The sequence below is a fragment of the Cajanus cajan genome, chromosome 10 (assembly GCF_000230855.2).
Source record: "Cajanus cajan strain Asha chromosome 10, NIPB_CcT2T_4, whole genome shotgun sequence".
NCBI lineage: Eukaryota > Viridiplantae > Streptophyta > Magnoliopsida > Fabales > Fabaceae > Cajanus > Cajanus cajan.
Genome location: NC_138526.1, coordinates 47,625,823 through 47,647,431, shown reverse-complemented (window position 1 = coordinate 47,647,431; position 21,609 = coordinate 47,625,823). Strand labels below are relative to the sequence as shown.

Sequence of the window (21,609 nt, the reverse complement as noted above, 5' to 3'; positions counted from 1 at the left end):
GTTGAAATATGACCTTATAGTAAAAAAAAAAAAAAATGTGGCCCTGGATAGATGATGTTAGACAAACTATGATATCGTGTTCTTTCGTAGAGTTCTATATTGATTTCTTTCGCCATTTCAATTTTGCTATCATATTACTCTTGATTTTTCAATCAAAATGTTGAATTACTTTAGTTAAAACAACTGACATGATTTTTTTAACAATGTTTATAATACGTGTTTATTTGAAAATAATTAAGTTTTTGTATTTTTCATTATTTTTTTTTTGTGAAATTTATACTTTCTCTTCGATAATAGTACATAAAAAATTCATTATTCCTTCCGACTTTTGCCGTTCCACTTCCGGGGTGGTTGATTTTTGGAAGAAAACTCTACCGGTTGGCCTTTCAAGGAAATATTTATTTTTTTATATTATTTTTATCTTAGTATTTATACAATGTTATCTTGCTGATTTTCATTTTTAAAGGTTGATAATTTTTACATGTTTTTTGGTATTACTTAACATTCAAGAGATACTTCACACGTTTCTCCGTCTTAAAGACGCTCACATCTAGGCCACTTGAAATGAAATTAATTGCATGGTGTATGATAATGTAAAATCACTATTCTTTTATTTATTTGTTTAAAACTTTTTAATATAGAATGAAATTGTTATACTCGAGTGATTTAAAGTATAATTCTTGCTATTTTTATTCTAAATAAACGTTGTAAGTTTGTATGTTCTCCAGGTTTTGAAGGGATTGTTGCATGAGCAAGCACATTTGATGTCTAGAGAAAGTTAATTTTACAATTTAGCTTTGGACAACTTGTATATTTGTTTTTTTTTTTTTTAAACATAGCCGTTTACCGAATACAAAGCCTCTAAGTATTAGAATTAAATTAGAAACACGGCTTTCAGAAGAAAAATTGCTTCGCGGCACATTTTATCAATTTTTTCTTTGTTTTTTGTGTGGGGAGGAAACTTCAGTTTCCAAATGGATGCAAACAGGCTACAAGTAATTGGATTTTCCTGAAGTTGTTGGCGTGGGTTTTTTGAAGTATCCACCTTTACTTTTTAAGGGTAAGCTATAAATCAACTATGCTTCTGTTGAGGAAAGCACAAATATGTGATATTTTTCTTTTGGCTTGAAATATTGGTTTTTGACCGTACAACTCAATTATTATATGAAGCGAACAGGACTGACTTGTGTTTTTTAAAACCAGATGTGGGTATCTCCCAATGTTGGTCCCAAGTTGTTTTCCAAGTTATATATATCACCAATTCAACATGGTAGGGTAATCTAGGACACCATCATTATTACTCCAGAGTACGTTACTTGGTAGTGGTTTGTTACATAGTGGCAGGACAATATGATGCCCTTATTAGTCAAGTTTAGAGGGAACAATCGAAAATCATCAATCTATTTTTTCATATCCTACCTCATTGGGCTTACTAGCTCAAAGATAGTAATCGATCGTGGGATCAATAGATGTGCAAAATAGTATTTGATCATATATAACAGAAATAGGGCCAACCACACAATATCAAGACAACCCTGAAACTACATCCTAATCACTGTTGGAGAAGAATCTGGCTGACCCACGGAGGAAGACTTTGAAGCTTCCATTACCATTGGTGCCTGTTCCAAACAACTCTGTGTATCATCATTCATCATCCCAATTGTCATCTTCTCCACTTCTTCTTGTGTATGTATATGAATCTTGGATACCACATCGCAGAACTCACTGCAGACAAAAGGGAAAATGCATTTTTTTTTCAGTGTATTTTACCTAGAATGTTACACAGGATAATAGGATGGAACAGGTTCTTTCGGTGCCATCAGTTAATTGTGTATAGTAAGGTGATGATGGCCAATTATAACCTACTAAAAGGTGGCAAAGCCGCATTTGAACTAACAAGAGTTAAGGAAGATGATTACTTACTGCCAAGGGTCATCCCCCACAACCATAATGTCATTTTCACTGTCAGTGTAGAGAATTCTCCATCCCTTATTAGGATCTCTTAGAAGTCCTTCCATGCCAAATAGTCTCTCTAGTTCAATCAGCAGGTCATTGTAGCTGCTCAATCTTGAGAGATCAATGGCTCTTCCAACTAAGCTACCTTGCTTGTGAACCTTCATTCAGTGTTATGTACATGGGTGGGCAAATTGTCAAAGGAAGAGAGAAAAAGGCATATCACAATATAACTCTGTTGCTATCATCGCTCACCTTTGTGCAACTTCTTTTAGCAGAGTTCTGTAAAGTTTGGGTGGTAGTTTCCCCTGACAAGGGAAATCCAAATAGTTTACAAGCATTTACCTTCCCTTTCAAATTGTCATCATTTGGAATCCTCATGTTAGCAGCACCAGGAATATTGTCCTGCAGCTTTTGCTCATTTGGGATTGTGACATCTGACCGTCCAACTTCATTTCTCATCATCCCTGGCTGAGTGGAAGGAATGTTAAATGGGACATTGGTGGGTTTAGAGTACAACATGTTGCTACCTTGGCCAGCTTTGTGAATATCACCATAAGGGTAATACGCAGTTTGAATAACTTCTGGCCCTAAAGAGTGAAAATTTGGTTTGGTTGCCTGATGCAGGTTGTAATTTGTGCAATTGACATTGGGTTTGCCCCAAGCACCAAAGTTCAAATCAACCTTTTCTGTCAGGGATCTAAATGGACATATTTCTTGACCTTGCAAGACCCTTGGAAACCTGTTAGTTTCATTGAAGCTGGCACAAGTCGAAGGGTGAACCCTCATAAACTCAGCAGCAGCAATCTTTCTCACTCCAGTTGATGCAAGATTAGAATGAGTTGGAGATCTGATATCAAATTCTGGCTGCTTAGTTCCCGTGTCACATCCATAATATAATGACATAAAACTCGTATTTTCTTGACCTTGCAAGACCTTGGATGATCTTACAGACTCCTCAGAGTCCATAAATCCACTGCCTCCTACTGCCACACCTCCCATGCAGAAGCCAACAAAGAATAGAGGAAGATTAGGATGAACTATGTTTGCTTATTTGTTACTTAGAGCATGGACTTTGGATCTAAGTCTAGAAATTTTTTTAAGAACTTCTCTACTGAAAAATACTCTTTATTTTCAATAGAAAAGTTCTAAAAATTCTTTCTAAATTATATCCAAACAGACTCTTAGTCTATCTCAGCATTAGGATTTGTAATTCATACCAGTGATGAGGTGACTCGGTGAGGCAGCCTGCAGACCTGGCCTCAGTTTCTTCAGCCTTCTGGAGGATTGAATGCTCAAGGGAGGGAGAGACGCAGAAGGATCAATCTCCCATGGAGATACTCGATCTTGATGATTAATCTCAATATCCTCATCCCATCTGACCTGTTGCATATCACAGTAACAAGCTATCACCATTTGGTCTATATTAATGAGTCTATTTGGATAAAGTTTAGAAAAACTTTGAGAGTTTTTCTATTGGAAAATGCTCTTTATTTTTGGCAGAGATGTTTTCAAAAGTTCTTTTAAACTTCTATCTAGACAGACTCTGTTAGAATTTAAAAGCACCAACTAGCTTTGTAGGGAAAGTAAATTTGCATGTTTAAATGAAAGATCTTCTCTGGATATGACGATTGCATGTAAAGTGTAAAACAATTTAGAGTGAAATCCATTCAAATAGCCTTATACATGAAGAAGACAATATATTATCAAGCATGTGTTATGCATAGAAGTTATGGGGAACGAGGGTACGATTTCTCTGTGGTTCCAAATAAAGTGGCTTCACAAAATTTCAGTTTGATACATTAACCAAAAACCAGAGTTATTAATTCTTTACACTGACATTTTCAACGAACTGCAACTACAGAAAAAAGTAATAAACATTTAAATAAAAAAGTCAGGAAAATGCATTATTAATAACATTCGGTTGATGACGCATATACTTCAATGGCAAAGTTGGTGAAGATAAAAATCCAGGGCAAATGCTAAATGTATAATATAAGGTCAAAATATACTGCGTTGTTTGTAAAGAAAAAAATAGCAAATGTACCATCAAGCACCTCCATTTTGACTTAGGCCATTTGTAGGGATCTAAATCACTCATTCCAGTCACTAAACCACTGGTACACCTGCAACACAGGAAAAAAAATGTCATATTCCAAAAAAGATTTTTTTTTATTGGTTCATGGAAGATAATGGTTAAAATTTTATGACAATGTTGTAGTTGACCTTCTTTCTGGGGATTCGTCCATTTCAAATTTCATTTTGAATCTTGTCCCGATGGTCACTGGATTCTTGATGCTTTTGACATATTTTTGGTAAGGCACAACAAAATCTGCATGACTTGCTCTGTAAATGTCATATATCAAATTCAAAACGTTACAAATTTATTGCTAGATTTAAATGCCAATAACGAGCACGCTGAAATCCTTCATCAAGCAAGAAACAGATAAAGCTTTACATACAATTAACTCTCCCCAAGTTGTAAACATCCAATCGGCAAATGAACAGTTAAATAAAGTTCATTAATCCCAACATTGAAAGGCATAGCCTCCTTAGTCCTTACTTTATACTTGGATATGATTTGGTTTTTTTCATAAAATGGAATCAATTCTCTTTATTAAATAGATTGGTTTACTGGACTGTTTTTCACAAAATATATCGGTTAACTGAATAATTTGCACAAAATGGACCGATTTTGTTCTTTTTCTCAAAAAGAATCAGTTTTATTATGGGGATCGGTTGGATTTGAATTTTTTCACACTTCTAGTTCTATCTATTGGCTGACTAATGACTATTCACTCCATGTGTGGTTTGGGAATTATTTGGATAACACCGAGATGAATCGTGATAGATACGGATATATTGGCTGATAAAGCCTACTTGTCTATTTCTGAACATTAAATTCATTCATTGACAAGGGTGCAAAGCCCTTAACCTATTTTGCTTGTTATAGTCACTGTATCAAATTGGAAGAATAGCAGACAACTAGGAGTAAAAAAAGAAAACGTAAGCCTGAATAAGCTCCTATAAGTAAGAACAAATGCTGTTATGGGCGCTCTCTCTTTTCTCCATAGCTTCCCATGTGAACTATTATATCAGTCTACCACTTCACTTTCATTGTGACCAAGTGTTGACTACCAATAACTGACAGATAAGTTCTCATGACAAACATCAAATTAATGAATGATCTATAGTTTCCACGACAAAATGGAAATCAAAAGTCCAATAATTAGAGTATGAAGTTCAAACATTTTGCAAAACAAAAAATCGGATCCATTAATATAGTACCTTGGACTGTAGAAAACATGAAACATGCTTTTCGCGGATATAGCATTGGCCACAGAAGAAAGGAAATTGGGATAATAACTCTGGCTACCAACAATTGATTCAGGAAGACCATTTCTTGGTCGAGCAGCTCTTCGGATTCCCAATCTCAATTCTCCATTTTCACCCCTACAAACAAATTAATGACCAATAAGAAACAAACATTATAATGATTTTATTATCAGTCATTTTCCATGCTTCCAAATTTTGGCAAGACAAATTCTAGATCCCCGTGAACCAAAAATGTCACTATGCTAATTTGGTACTTCACTGTCACTATGACAAGAAGCTTCCTTAATATTAACATCAACAATGAATGTTTACTAATCATTCCAATAAAAGAACAAACTAACAGTGATTGCTAGAACAGTATAGGAAAAACAAACATATCAATACCAATGAAAACAATATCCTATTTGAACATGTATACACACCTTAGAAAGAGAACTGCATCTCCAGAAACGAGATTCTTTTGGTTAACAAAGATACTCCAGCCAGTAGTGAGCAGATGCCGCCTTGGCTGACCTGACAAAAAGTTACCACATGGACTTTTTGTATCATTTAGATCAATCAATATGTGATTATGAAGCCAGCAACACCAACTTTTTCATTTATTTTTTCAATTACCTCTGTAAATATGTCTAAATTTCCATTCCACACCATGCAGGTCTTTGGCAACAAGCTCTTGAGAGGGTCTCTGCTGCTTATAATCCTGTAGTGAGCACAAAAGCAATTCATCATTCTCAGGGAGACAAAGAATTCAAAACTCTTGAACAATTTCATTGTAGAACTTATGAGTGCAAACTAGAGCATGGTGTCACACCAAAGGAGGAAAACAGTCTTCAGCAGCTCTGCGAGGGACTGAGAACCCCCCATGAGTGCTGGTGTCTGAGGCTGTAAGCGTTTTGCAAAACATGTGAGGTGTTGACTTGGCAGGTGTTGTTTCATTTCCCTCTTCATCTGCTCTCAATTCCTCACGATCTTTCCCCTCCAAATACAATCCTGCCAACTGAAAACAACCCAAGATTTCAAGCACTCCCCTTGTACTACAAACAATGCTCAAAATAATAAGAATTTCTCTGCTTTTACAGAAGCAAAATAAGGTTTGATTGGATAAATTTCTCCAAAGCTCTTTTAAGAAAGAAAAATAAGAAGAAAAAATGAAATAGGTTTTTCTTTAAACTAAAAATAGTTTATGCACAAACTAATTTGTAAAAGTATTCTACTCTAAACTTCTCCAAAATCTTATTTTTAGTTTATGCATCAATTTTAACTTATAAAAAAACTTATTTCAATTTTCTTTTCCATTTTTTTTTCTCCTATAAATGTTTTGACAAAATTTCATCCAAACATGCCTTAACCAAAGATGCACCAAAACAGAATAACTACAAAAACCAACCTCAGCCTGGGGAAGCAAAGTAACCTGTGTATAAACCTCATCATTCTCCTTATTGGCCTATTCATAGAGAAAAATAAACACAATTAACCGAACCAATACAAGGGTGCGACAACTTTAGATGAATTAAGCAGGTCCAACACAAGTCCACCCTCAAATTGAGTACTCACAAGTAGCTGAATATTGACAACTCTACAAAAGGTCTGTGGCTGAAGCTCATAGGTAGGCATCTCCATTGGTGAAAAGGGAGAGAAGGATGCAGCTTGTTCTAAGTGCCCTTGAGGGAAATACACCACCACATTCCCTTTCTTTGGGAGGGAAGTGAGGGGGCCAGCACAAGCGTGCCAGAGCTCAAGATAAGAAGAAGACACACGTGCGGAGGAGGAGCCAGAGGATGAACAAGTTGGAGAGGACAAAGAGCAGACACAAGCAGCACCTTTCTCACACTCCCCATTGCAAGACGCACTCTTCTCATCAGCCTCAGACACTGCATCGTTCAGATCAATTTCCATGAACACCCCAGTGTGTTGGTCGTTGATGGTTCTTGTGGAATGGGAAACCAACGAGAATAATAAAAAACAAGAAAAGAGTGCAATCAAGTGGGTTTAAAAAAGGGAAAGGCAGAAAGTGAGAACTGTAACAAAATGGAAATGAGGTCAAATCATGAAAAAGGAGTTCTTGTTTGGAGGGACACCACAAGGGAGAGAAAAGAAAAACAGGGGAGGAGTGGAACAGAGGACATGGTGGGAAGAAAAAAAAGGAATTTTGAATCAAATAATAACAAGAAATTCAAAGTATGATTCCATTTCCACCCCCATTTGAAGGTACTTGGAAGAGGGAGCAGACATAGACAATTGCATAGGAAGCACAGAAACAAAAGGCAACAAAAGCCAATGTGGTAGTGGCTTTTGGACTTGAAGTGTTAGAGAGAGAGTGTGTATGTGTTGGGTGGGGGGGACAGGCTAAGACAGTACACAACCCACACTTCCCTACCCTCTTCTCCTTCACTTTTTTTTTTTTTTTTTTTCTTTTTTTCTTTTCATGCTCATGATATATATATGAGTGTGTGTCAAAATTCTTAATTATATTTATATAATGTAATTTTTATTAAATAATATTATTTTAACAATTTAAAAATCGATTTTATAAGTACATAATTAACCTCATATCTTTAAGCAAATCTTACAACTATTAAGACAAAAAAAAAAGTTTGTCATTTCCTTTGTACTTAACTTTATCTTTTCTTCTTTATTAATAATTTCCTTCACTTGTGTTGTGGGTGAGGCCCTCCACCAACACAACCAAAAAGGATTCAATTGATTAAACATCTTCTGCCCTCCCTCTAGGAAAATTCGACCCACCACACATTCTATTAGGTACGTAAATATTATGGTAATGAATACCATCGTTGGGTTCAACTCAAATGAAAGTTAATAGGTTAATTCGCCAGCCAGCCATAAGTAGAAACAAAAATGTTACCTTTTTTTCACCTGATTTCGTTTGTAGGCGTGTCATATCCGGCACATAGATTACAGAGACACACCAGTTAAAATCATTAACTTCTTTAAATTTTATTAATGTCAAAAACTGATTTTAACTGACAACAAATAAAATTACGAGATTAACTGACATGTATTGTCATTATAGAAGTTTTTTACTCAGTTGCCAGAAATTATTCTTAATATGACAATTAGAATAATTATTAAGGTTTTAAATTATGGATATTAAGGTTGTAAAAGTTATGATCATAGTTGCGGTTTTGTTGTAATATTTGACATTGCAGGAAATTGTGGCTGATACAACTGCAGTTGTTGTTGCAGTGAGTCAAAAAAATCTTGACTTTGTTGCTAAACTCGCGTTACAAGTCCATATCTATAACAGTTTGTAATCAAGGATACATAAAAAAAAATAAAAATAAAAATACTGTGCTTCATATCTACATAACATTGTATATATTTACATAGCATTATTTTGATGTGTCTAATATCTAACACGTTTTGAACACATGACACTCATACTAGTCAAACATGCTTCTAATATCTCTATAATATCATTATTATTATTATTTTTTTCAAAAAAGTTTTTAACAGAGTTTAGTTATCTATTAGATATTATTTCAAACCGTCATATCTATAAACATTTTTTTTCTCTATAAATTTAGTCCATACATTATTTTAAAGCTAACAATTAAGAGGTAATTTATGTTCAATTTTTACTGATAAAATATTTTTTTAATGCAGATAAGAATCAAATAAAAAAATATTAGATCGATCCATGTCCCAACCTTATAACTATTGAACATTTTTTTAACTATATTATTAATACAAATTTTTAAATTTTCCAATAATTAATATCTGTCCGAAAAATTAATTAATCATGTTTAATGAAGCCTGTTCTCTTAAGATTATAGTTATAGATATGTAAATTGCATATGCTTTAATGCAATTATAAATATTTGAAGTGAGTGAGTGTGTCCTGGATACTGTAGTGTGTTTGGTGTGGCAGGAAGTATGGTGGGCGTGTTGTTAGTTGTTAGGAGTCCTAAGTCTTAGCCTAATCAGTTGCAGAAAGAGGAGCCCTCTCTGAAGTCTGAACCTATACATATCTCACGTCTCATCACTCTTTCCTTTTTCATATTTTTCTGTTTTGCATCTCACGCGCCTGCAACTTTCTTACTCACTTTGTCCTTCTTTTATGTCTTCTTTTCTATGCCAAAATAGACCCTTCATCCCCACCAGTTTATGTCGCATGTACTCCGGGGGGTAAAATCTAAGTTCCCAACTTCCAATAGGGTCGAGTTAACTTCGGCATAGTAACCATAATATGCTCATAAAATTCGAACTCTATTTCAAATTTTGTTATTATTATGAATAAAAAAAACAAAGTAATTTTCATTTTATATATTGATATTGATGATTAATAACTAAAGCATTGACAGTTTGACACCTATAGAATTGACACAACAATTTGCAAAACTTGCAGATTGAAATAAATCCAATGGGACAGGATCTTTAAATGTTACTGATTAATTTTCTGATGCTAAAGTATGTTACATAACTACTGCACGTTCTTCTATAGCAAGCAATTAAAAGGGTCAACTGGGATTTGGTTGACTAACGGTTGCTTAACTAGTGTAAAATAATAATGAAAGGTTTGAGTAATTTGTAGGCTTTGAATTCAACAGCCTTCATTCCAGTTGGTAAAACGTCAAATAGATATAAAAATCACTTGCACTAATTACCAACTGTTCGAGCATGAATTTGGAAGTATTTTTCTGGTCAAGAAGAGGTTGTTTAGCTTTTGTTTTTTCAAGTCTTTTTTTTGGGTCAAAGTGTTTGGATGAACATAAAATAAGACAAATCTTTTCAGGAGCTTTTGAAAAACTATATCATTTTTTCACTTTCAAGTGTATCACTTTTCTGTGTCTTTGCTAGGTCTTTAGAGAAGCCTTGTCAGTGCACAGATAATCAAAACACGCCTATAATAAGTGATTTCTTGCTTTAAAAATAAATAAATTAAGAGAAGATATGCTCCTTGTAAGATTAGAAAAGAGTACCAATTCAGCAAAAAAATTATAATGAGATTTACATAAAGCTTATTAATAAATAAATAAAATATGAGAAACATATTCAATTCATAATTAGTGTGAATAACAAAGTCGACCAAATGTGTCAACCTTGTTGGTTATAATTAGTGATTCATAATAATGATTTGAGCAATATCTTTTACAAAGTAATATTAATTAAAATATTGACATGCACGGGTTAATTCCCCCTTTTTACTTTTTACTTTTCTTAAATAATTATTTATAAAAGTTGTTAACTCAATAATATGTCATTATCGATGAAGTTTTAAAAAAATATAAAGAGTATGTAACTTATTTGCATAAGAAAGAACATGCAGAATATATACTGATAGTATAAGTTACGAAAGTTGGTGGTGTGAAGTAACTAAACGTTAAGATGTTAACATATTTTCTATACTTACATGAAAAAATTTCATTCAATGGAATAAAATCTAAATTAGTGTTCTTCCTTTAGTGGTAATGATACAATGCACATACACTAGGGTTCTTTTCGAAATGTGTTTGCATTGAAGAGTTATATACCCTTCCTAGCTAGTTACTATAAAAGCTGCAAGTGTCCACCCAGAGCCGTGGCTAAGACAAGGTTAATAAGGTATTTACTTTAGATCCCAACTAGGTTCTTTTTAATATATATATATACATGTAATTAAGGAATATATTTAATTATATTATTTATAATTAATTTTTTAATATAAGATTATACAATTATTTAAAAAAAAATGTGTCTATACATAAATATTATTGTAGAATTATTAGTTTGAAAAATTTTATTATGATTAAAAAGTTATATTATATTTGTTCGAATTGAATAAAAAATGTTATTGAAATAAATATAAAGGTTAAATTTCATGATAAAAAATAAAGAATATAATTTTATTTTATTTTATATTTTCACAACTTATTTAAAAATAAATATCAATAAATAAGATTTTGAAAAAATAATATTTTATTATTAGAGATAATGACTTTTTTATTCTCTAAATTGAAATTACTAAATATTAAACTATATTAAAAATTTATTTTTTAAATATGTTAAATATAAGTTAATTTGTAGAATATTGTAAATAATATTTGTAATTATTTTTATAATTATTTTTCAAAATAAATTTTTTTAGATTAATTTGAGATTATATTGCAAAATAGTTATTGAAAGAATTATTATTAAGTGAGACGTTGAAGTTTTTAATCTATTAGATTTAATTAATAATTTATTGTGAAAAATTAAAATAAAAAATTATCAATTATTTGAGAGTAAAATTTAAATAAGATTTTTGTTTTAGGTCTAAAATTTCTTAGACAAAACCTTATATCTATTGAAGGATGCAGTTCTAACTTCATCGTATTTGTTAGTGAAGAGATTATAAGTATTAATTACATTCTATAATATTAGTAATATTTTAAGAACATGATAAACTATATATAAAAACAAATAAAAAAAATAAGAACATAATAAACTAATATGAAATTGTTTCAATTTAATTAATAGTTTTGAGTATTTAAATTTGAATACGTAATTGTGGTAAATTTTAGAGAGTTTTGTGTTTATAATAATTATACTATACTCTCGTGTAGAATACATGAGTTGTCTATACCATTTTAACTTTTAAGCAGTAGATTTTGCAAAGAATTTATCACTTTGTTTTTTCTTGGGTAGTGCATTAACTTAGTTTTAAAAGATGCTCAAAGAATATACACACTTCTTCACATGCCTACAAAGGGATAGTAGACAATTAGATATGGACGTGACTTAAAGGTTTGTCTGTCCTCGTGCTAAAGTCATGCAAGTTTCAGCAAAAAAGTTGGTTTAGTCCACATCAAAAGTGGGGTTATATTGACTCAAAATTAGTGTTGGATTGATATTTCTCTTTTGGTATGCGAACACGAAGGGAAAGTTAAAATATCAAATATATCTTGCTTTATAATGTGTCACCGACAAGAAGTATTTTATTATATGTTTACATTAAATCAAATTATACACTATTAATTTTTTAGCATAAATAAATACCGAACTAATTTAAAAATTATATAAGTTTAACTAAAATGATAAATTTATAAAGTTTAATAATTATTTTAAAAGTTATAATTATGATGATGTTTTTATTATCTATACAAATCTGTTGTCATCCAATTACATATCGTTATATATGTTAAATTTATCAGTTTTATATATAATAACTATTTCGAAAGCTATGATTATGATAATTTTATTAAATAATATAAAAATATTTACATTTGCTGTATGTGAAAATTAAACTAAAAATATACATTGTTGTCAATCATTTTATTATGCTATATTTCTTGTAGTTTAGCTTTCATTAATTATGCCGGAATAAAAATAATATATATTAGGTAAGATTATTTACATTACTAACGAATAAATGGTTTCTGAAATGTGGGTATAAAGTATAAATTTAAAAAGGATGCAAATATGCTCCATATTAAGCTAAACAATGACTAAAGTTAGTTAGTCTGGATGTCTGCCATCAAATGAGAATAATTTTCATACATCTATCGGTACCTCTATTTATATTATATTATATATTTTTTTTTATCGCATAACATTTTCTTATTTTCTCTCTCTTACTTTTATTTATTTTTATTTCCAGTATTTCTTATACCCCATTTTTGGGGAGTGAAATTCAACAATAATTTTCTGTCATCAAATGGTTGATATACAGGGCATGTTTTCTTTTCTCTTTCTGTGGCCTTTCCCTTTATCATGAATTAGGGTACTGACAATAACAGTCTTACAGTCTTGTTGGATAGATTCCATCCTTTTTTAAGTGCATGCGCCCTTTATAGTTTATATTTTTTTTAAAAAAATCGTTAAATATATACTGACCCTTTTCTCATGTTATTAATTACTTAGTTGACAGGGATCAATGAAGGATTGATTATATTTCAAGTTAAACTCACTGTTAATTAATGATGAGTTTTGCAATTTAAGGAATCTTTTCATACCTAAAGTGATGGTAATTTAAACATATTTTTTTCAAAAATATAAAGAAAAAGGTTAGATTCTTTCATGTCATGCATGATTAAGTTCATGTGTGTGTGTGTTTTAAAAAAAATATTAAAAAAATTGAGCTAATTTTATTAGAAGGTTTTTAAAACTGCTAATAAATAATTATTTTTTAGGATGATAAAACTATTATTGTTAGCTGCTTATAGCCGATAAAAAAAATTGTTATCTATATTAATTCTAGCATCTTTAATAATTTAATATGCTAACAAATATTTTTGAAAGAGAAAACTGAGAGTATATGACCATTAAACGTAAGATAAAATAAAATAGGCTCTCCATTGATTTTTACCACGAATTATTCATAATGTAAAATTTGTTAATTTTAGCATTATTTTTTAAACTAAAACTTGAATCACATAATTGATTGGAACAAATTAAGCGACAAAAAAATTAAACATTAAACCACCAAATCCAATAATCATCTTGTCGCAAATTTATTTTATTTTTTATATATAATGGTAGTAAGTAGTAACTAGAATCAAATCTAAATTCTCATATAGCTATCTAATCTTATCGATTTTTCAACTACTTAGACTACTCTATCGATTCAAATTAAACTATTTTAATTTAATAAATAATTTTCAAATTTAAATTTAAAATATACAGCTACATTAAAAACTAAAAGAAAAAATAGCATTTATAGTAATGCAACCCATTTTCTGTTATAGTATCCGAATTAAACAAAAGAAAGTCTCTTATAAAACACATGTTCTGAATTATTTGAAGGGCTGCATTGGCATAAAAGAAGTATAATTAGAAAGTGGATGGATGATGTTTGGTTAGTGTATTTTGTGTTTTGATTTGGTTCCTTCACGAAAACTAAGGATGTTTGTTCGACGTGGCATGGGTTGTGTTTCTCCCGTGGTTTTCTCTGAACTCTTTTTGTGGATAGAAAGCTAAGGTAAGGTAACATAACATTGTCACACTGCACACATACACTTTATTAAAGCCACTGCATTTGCAGTCCTCATCACACAAAGACACTGAACCTTTTCTCTTTCTCTTCTACTCCCTACTTAATTATGGATTCTCATCTTCGATCAATGGACATTCATTACTAATTACTAATTACTAATTACTAATTACTAATTACTATTTACTATTTACTATTTACTATAATTAAATGGGTAAAACACATGTCAACTCTGACCATCTCAATCTTTCCCAAAAGGGAGAAATGAGAAATTCTTTCACGTATGAATTCTCAATTTCCATCCAATCAAACAAGGGACAATCTTTTCACCCAAAATTTACATACCAAATCAATGGATAGTGCATCAAATTAAAACCCTTGTTTCTCTCTCTCTCTCTCTACTTTAATCGATGTGTCTTTGTCTGGCAATAAGCAGCTTTCCCCTGTTTCGTTTTTTCAGTCTTATTAATCGCCCGCATTCATCGTACCCTTCATCATACGTCTTTGTCTCCTTTCCAATACTCTTGCTCTATGTTTCATTTTAATACTATATTTCCTTCTAATATTTTCTTTTACTATTTCTCTTCGTTATCAAATCAAACTACGTCCTATGTGTTTTTAAATTCATTTCACCTTTCTTTTATAAGTATTTGGGAGGATAACTGAAAAAATACAGAAAGATATTGCTGCCTCTTATATTTATGTTATAATTTAATAGATGCTTAATTCGATTATTGGATTAACAAATTTACAAAGCACAAATCCATTATCCGAATAAATGAAAGTCAGATTTCTTTAGTTTGGATCAAATTAATTAATTTGATTTAAATGGTTGAATTTATTTGATTACACAAACAGATAAATATTCTTATAAAAATCACTCAAACCCTTCATTTATTATATGTTCACTATTACTCAATTTTAAATATATATTTTTAAATTTTAATTTTTTTTAACAAAATATACATTCATAGAGTACTTTTCTATGCTAATTATTATAAAAATAGAATTTAAACATATTGAAAAACCACATATGGTTGAAGGCATACGAATCCAGTAATATTTTATTAAGGCGGAATATCTTATATTTATAGCTAGCTAGCTCTTATTAATCAATTATACTTTTGTTTTTGTAAAACTTCAAGGTTGGCTAATTAATTATGTATGTCGTCCTGTATTAATTCCGTATAAACCCTAGATTAATATATAATGAGTGTAAAGGTGTCCCATCCCATGCTTAGCTTAGTTCCAAAAAACAAAGAGCTGGTGGGTCCATCACAGGAGACAAAGGGTATCCCCATGATTACTGACCTGCAATTGGGGTATCACACCCATAGCACACCTGCTTTTATCAAAGTTGAGTTTGGACGAAACATCAAGAAAGAAAAAGAAAAGAGGTGCTTATAGTCATTATCTCTCTTTTGGATATTATACTATTTTTCACCAAGCATAATTATAGATCAAAGATTTAATTGGATTCAGGTTTAGATATGTTTCAAGAGCTTTCATTGCCACTAAATCGTGATAAGCTTATCTTAATCAAACCGGACCTACTCATCTCCTTCTTTTCACTTAAAAGACTATAAATCCTTATATTAGTTTGAGTCAATTAGGTAGCTATCTACCTAGATCAATAATTTCAGAGAAATTTAAGTTATATGAGAGAGAAAGAGAAGAGTTTATTTACTCTCACAATAAGTTTTGATAGATTTAATTTACTTAATAACTTATATTTTATATTAAATTTTAATTATTTAGTTATTAATTTTAAAAATTTTAATATATAGATTAAGATTATAATTTTTAAAAAAATTTAAAATTATTTGATATTTTATTTCATTAATTTAAATTGATAAATAATTATAAAAAAAACTTATATATTAAATTAAATATTATTAAATTGGATAAATGTATTAAAATTTACTCAAAATAAATAAATTTATATTTATTATATATATATATATATATATATATATATATATTATTGTGTATAATCTATGAGATTATCATAATCATTTTCCTAACATGAACAGTTCCTTCTGGGGCTTCAAAAGATGTGATAGCCTGTTGCCCATTCCTATTTTACTGATAGAGATTGAAAACAACACATTTTGAGAAAATAATAAATCAACTTCTATATATTTTATATTTTGAGAGCATTTTTAGAAAATTTTATTGAACGAAAGGTTTTTTAAATTTTTCGTATTTAATTTAATTTTTATTTATTATAAATTATTTATAAACTAACTTTTAGTATTTTTAAAATAAATTCTAAATAAATAAAAGTAATTTGTGTTACAATATAAATTATTTATTATAAATATAAAATATAATTTATGTTTAAAAATATATATTTATATAAATTTTAATTATAATTTATATATACAAGCTTAATAATTATTTATATATATAATTTATTATAAATTTAAATTACACATGAAAAGCATTTAACTTGTATATTACACATGTTAAAATAATAGTTGCTAAGATTTATGTAACAACAATGGTTGGTCATAGTGTAGAAGTAAACTGTGAAGGCGTTTGATTTTTATTTATTTTTATATAAATGTTAAACATATTTTAAAATTAAAGACTAAAGTGAGATCTTTAGAATAGAAACCCCAGAAGCACATGAAAGTAAAATTTCTATGAAATTACATGATTTTATTGGCACTAAGTGCTCCCGGCCCAACTTGTGCATGCTAGCACAATTTCGGGCTGCATCTTCAAGAGCATTCTGAAAAGTCCACTAAAAAGCACAAATCATGGGGACCCATAAGAACCCTATCAAGTGTCAACTAATCATAGGTTAATTTCAGTTCCCTCTCAAAAAATATCCGTGGGAAGGACAACTACAATATTCTGAACAATATTTTTTGGACCAAAATATATAAGAAAAAAAGTGAGGAATAAATCCAATTCAAGATTTTATTTATAGGAAATATTATTTTGTTGACGATGTTATACTCAATATAGTTAAAAATTTGTAAAAATAAGAAAATATGGCTGATAGTTGATCATAGCATCGTTTAGGACTTGCAAAAGGAAAAAAAGTTTAACCTAAAAAAATTACTAGTCTATTAGATAGAGAGTTTGACCAATTAAATATTACATCAACTTTCTTATTTTATCCAATATAAAATTTTTAATATTGTAACTTTCTTTTGCATCTTGGTGTATTGACTCATGACTTTGTATTTTGAGGAGTTAATTAGTGGGTTACTAGTATATATTTTTTAAGTTTAAGCAGTTTTGCTTATGGGAGATCCCTATTCTACTTTGTGTAAAACTTTTGTATAATCTATTTCTTTAGTTTTATTAATATATGAGATGTGCTTTAAAATAAAACAAAAAAATTTCCTTTTAAAAGTTTATCAATATCACTGATTTTTTTTTTGTTTAACAACTTTACTCATTTTACAGAATTATTAAAACTTAATTTAACATAAAAGAGTTTTTTTTAATTCAACTTTAGAAAAATGCTAATAGCTAATATTTGAATATAAAATTAAATATTAGTTCTAAAGACTAGTTCATTATATATGAGAGAGTTATATAACTTAAATAAGATGTTGAAAATTTTAATTTATTTGAGACTTTTAACATCAACTGTTTTTCCTCCAGAACAAGATTCTACCATGAATTTCCTTGAATCGAGAACATGGAAGGATGACCCTTTCATAATGAAAGACAGTGAAATGTGATACAGTTCTCTTGAAAATAATTCTGTGCAATAGTTGGATGGTTGTTGGAACATCAACTTTATACATCTCATCAACACAATAGGATTTATGTCTAATGGCAATTACCAAATATTAATCATAGTCTGCCATTCGCCACCATTGATGGATTTTATTTATTTATTTATTTATATTTTTTTGTAAAACCAAGCTCACTAAGAACACACAGGTTTCCCAATAAAATCAAATCAAGCAATTATGGCATAATAAGCAAGAAAGTAGTAAGATCACATATTGTTGACTCATCGTTTACTTGTACATAATTATCAAAGAATTGTACGGATGCTATTAAATTTATGATTTTTTTTTGTAAATATGGATTAATAGATAATAAGAAAAACCATTCAATCAGTAAAAAAAAACAACTATTCAAAATTAATTATAGATAATTACTTGAAATGTAATTTTAAAAAATGTTAATAAGGAAACAAACAGTGGCCACAACCCAATGGGTTGGGTTGCAGAAAATATGTGATTTCTTCTCCGGTTCCCATTGTTAACTCTCCGACATTATTTATGTCGTTCTTAATATTAAACAATATATTTAAAAATATTATTAGGGTAAAGGAATTTTTAAAAAATTTGTTTACATAAGTAACTATAGTAGGATTGGTTAACTATTAAAGTAAGAGTATATTATAGTTCTTCAATGAGAAATACAAGTATTATATTTTTTGTTAAAGTATATATAGTTTGGTCAATTTAATTTAACACTAACAAAATAAAATTCATTATCTTCTTCTCAGGGAAGTGAGTATTATACCATCATTATCTCTTATATTAAAATATTTAGTTTAGTTGATATATATATATATAGTTTATTTTCTGTACTTAACAACTTTAATAATCTTTAAAAATTAAAATAAATTTGTTTTTTAATTAGTAATATCTAAAAGGCTAAAAAGGATGCTTAATAAATTTTTTTGACTAAACACATGTTATAAAAATAAAATAATTTAGTAACATATATATATATATATATATATATATATATATATATAAATCAAATGTTAAATATATTAGCAAATGATTTTGTGATCAAATTTTTAATGAAAAAGTATTATATTTTTATATAAAATATGAAAATGGTAAATAAATAAAAAAAGAAGAAAAAAGAGTGATGTATTTTCATCTATTAAAATATTAAATTATTTAAATATGTGTGATAAGGGAATGTAAAGTATCTTTTAGTCATAAAATTATTTTTAATTACAAAAATTAAATTTAAGTATAACATATTTATATTTGTTAAAAGCAGAGAAGTGTATCTTAATACAAGGATGATGTTATAATATTTGTATCTTTTAGATAATGATAATGTAAAATATATTTTGGTAATAATATTGTTAACAAAACTTAACAGAACCACTATACCTGGATTAAAGCGTTATATACTAGAAATTGTTAGAAGAGAAAAATGTACATTTTAACGAAGGGGAGAAAGATAATGCAGTACTTTCATTTTTGCGGAAGAAATATTTACTTTATTCTTCAAATAACATTTTTCCCAGTTAAAATAAAAATTATTCAGTGAGTAGAGATATAATATAAGATATATTATAAAATGATTTAATAACTTAAACTAGGTTTTATTATTAAAATAAAAATTAATAAATATCTTGTAGGACTCGGTCTCTCTAATAAAAAATACACATATGACACATATAGTCAATAAATTTTGCAAAGAAACATGCTATTAAAAGATTAAGAATCTGAGTTAAATTCTTACATATAATATGGTTTTAGGATCACTAGTATATGGTCCGCATAACGAATGGAAGACGAAGAACCACATTTAAAATTCCAACGTGGTTGTAGGAACATCACTACTTTTCAGTTCCAGATTCTTGCATTGACTTTAAGCATTCAAGTCTCTATTATTACTCAATTAGAGTATTTGCAATGAAGATTGTTTATAAGCAATCTCCTATGCCACATCATTACTACATCAGTTCTGGCTCACTTTATAAGTAACTCTGCTAAAATTTAAGCAAATTATAAAGTAAGCTAGAACTAATTTGACAGTGATGTGGTACAGTAAACAACCCCATTAGAAATACTCTTAATATAATTTAACGAATTATGTTTTGTATTATTTTAGTCATTCTATTCTTATTGTAAGGGTAAAATATTAATTTTGTACATAATTAATATAATAAAAAATTGATTGATATGAGTCCAATTTCAATGGTGTGATATAAGTAATAACTTTTTTTTTTCTTCATTTTATTTATTTGTAGTTTTATAGTTTAAAGGAATATTGATTTTTATTTTTAATTATATTCTTATATGAACTGCTTTTTACGGTAAATATTCCTATGTGGATTTGATTCTTAATTATTTTACATGTTTATCATCATTAAATTATTTAATAATTATTAAAAATTGAACATTAAAAATAAGTTCAGTATCAATATAAGTTTTTACATATTTAAAATTTTTATGTTTTAGATATTTCAAAACATAAAATAAATAAATTTTATTTAAATATAATGTTTATTGAAAATTAAGAAAAAATTTAAAAAATATTTTAAACTTAAATATATTTTTAGTCTTTTCAATTTTTATGTTTTAGATATTTCAAAACATAAAATAAATAAATTTTATTTAAATATAATGTATATTGAAAATTAAGAAAAAATTTAAAAAATATTTTAAACTTAAATATATTTTTAGTCTTTTCAAAATAAACAAGTTTTGATTTCGATAAGGACAAAAATATTTTACAAAAGAATAAAAATTATATTTATAAAATTTAGGAGATGAAAAATAAAGAAAAAATGGCTTAAATATGTTTTTAGTCCCTCAAATTTAAGGTAAATCTGTTTTTGGCCCCTCAAATTTAAAATTGTTGTTTTTAGTCCCTATAATTTCAAAAAATCTTATTTTAATCTTTATATTCAAATTTTGTTAAGAAATTTATCAAACATTATTACATAAAATCTGCCTATTGGTGTCCTTATTAGTGAAAATATTACGTTAAATCTGGTTGATATTGTATAATTGTCTTAATTATCACTTTCAAATATGTTATTGGTGACCTAAGAGACTAAAATAAAATTTTTAAAAATTACAGAGACTAAAAACAATTTTAAATTTAAGGGACCAAAAATAAATTTATCTTAAATTTGAGGGACTAAAAACATATTTAAGCCTAAAATATTTATTTATTTTTTCTTTATAATTTGTTTGTTATTAAATGGTATTTAAATTTAATGTATGGCCACTTCAAACAAGTGGGCATTTGGTCTAGTGGTATGATTCTCGCTTAGGGTGCGAGAGGTCCCGAGTTCAATTCTCGGAATGCCCCAAGTTTTTGCTATGAATTATGATGGTCCCCAAATGTTGACTCCACAATTTGGTCGATCCCACTACACCCCATCAATTAATTATCTTATGGATGGGCTCTCTGATAAATGATAATAATACTATTTATCATTTGTGTTTGTTTTTGGAAGCCAAACTCATTTTCGTCGACTATATATATGCTTAATATTATGAGTTTAAAGGTATAAATGAATAAATGATTTGTGTAAATTTTTTCATACTGTGAACCCATAAAAATATTATGCTTAGTATGAGAAACATAGTAAGGGTAAGAGATTTTAAAGATTTTAGATCCATTTATGAATCACAAGACTATGTATGCATCATGTCTTTTTTTTATTTTTA

The 21,609-nt window shown here is 28.8% G+C and overlaps 1 protein-coding gene and 1 non-coding gene across 4 annotated transcripts; one reads left to right on the top strand and one right to left on the bottom strand.

Moving 5' to 3' along the window:
* Positions 1 to 1,371: 1,371 nt before the first annotated feature.
* On the bottom strand, positions 1,372 to 7,640 carry LOC109819041 (auxin response factor 4). Of its 3 annotated transcripts, none has more exons than XM_083065621.1 (12): positions 6,844 to 7,640; positions 6,677 to 6,733; positions 6,101 to 6,286; positions 5,905 to 5,989; positions 5,712 to 5,802; positions 5,242 to 5,406; positions 4,180 to 4,299; positions 4,001 to 4,079; positions 3,174 to 3,336; positions 2,209 to 2,948; positions 1,924 to 2,114; positions 1,372 to 1,725 (listed from the first exon to the last, which is right to left on the bottom strand). In XM_083065621.1, the coding sequence occupies exons 1-12, from the start codon at positions 7,183 to 7,185 to the stop codon at positions 1,542 to 1,544; spliced, it is 2,403 nt and encodes an 800-aa protein (XP_082921747.1). In that variant the 5' UTR covers positions 7,186 to 7,640; the 3' UTR covers positions 1,372 to 1,541. The 3 variants fall into 3 exon arrangements, with proteins under 3 accessions (XP_082921747.1, XP_082921748.1, XP_082921749.1); XM_083065622.1 differs by having other exon boundaries at positions 2,209 to 2,939; XM_083065623.1 differs by having other exon boundaries at positions 2,209 to 2,936.
* A 13,535-nt stretch (positions 7,641 to 21,175) lies between these two features.
* Positions 21,176 to 21,247, top strand: TRNAP-AGG (transfer RNA proline (anticodon AGG)). Its single transcript has one exon. It is a non-coding gene; the product is annotated as a tRNA-Pro (tRNA).
* The last annotated feature ends 362 nt before the right edge of the window (positions 21,248 to 21,609 follow it).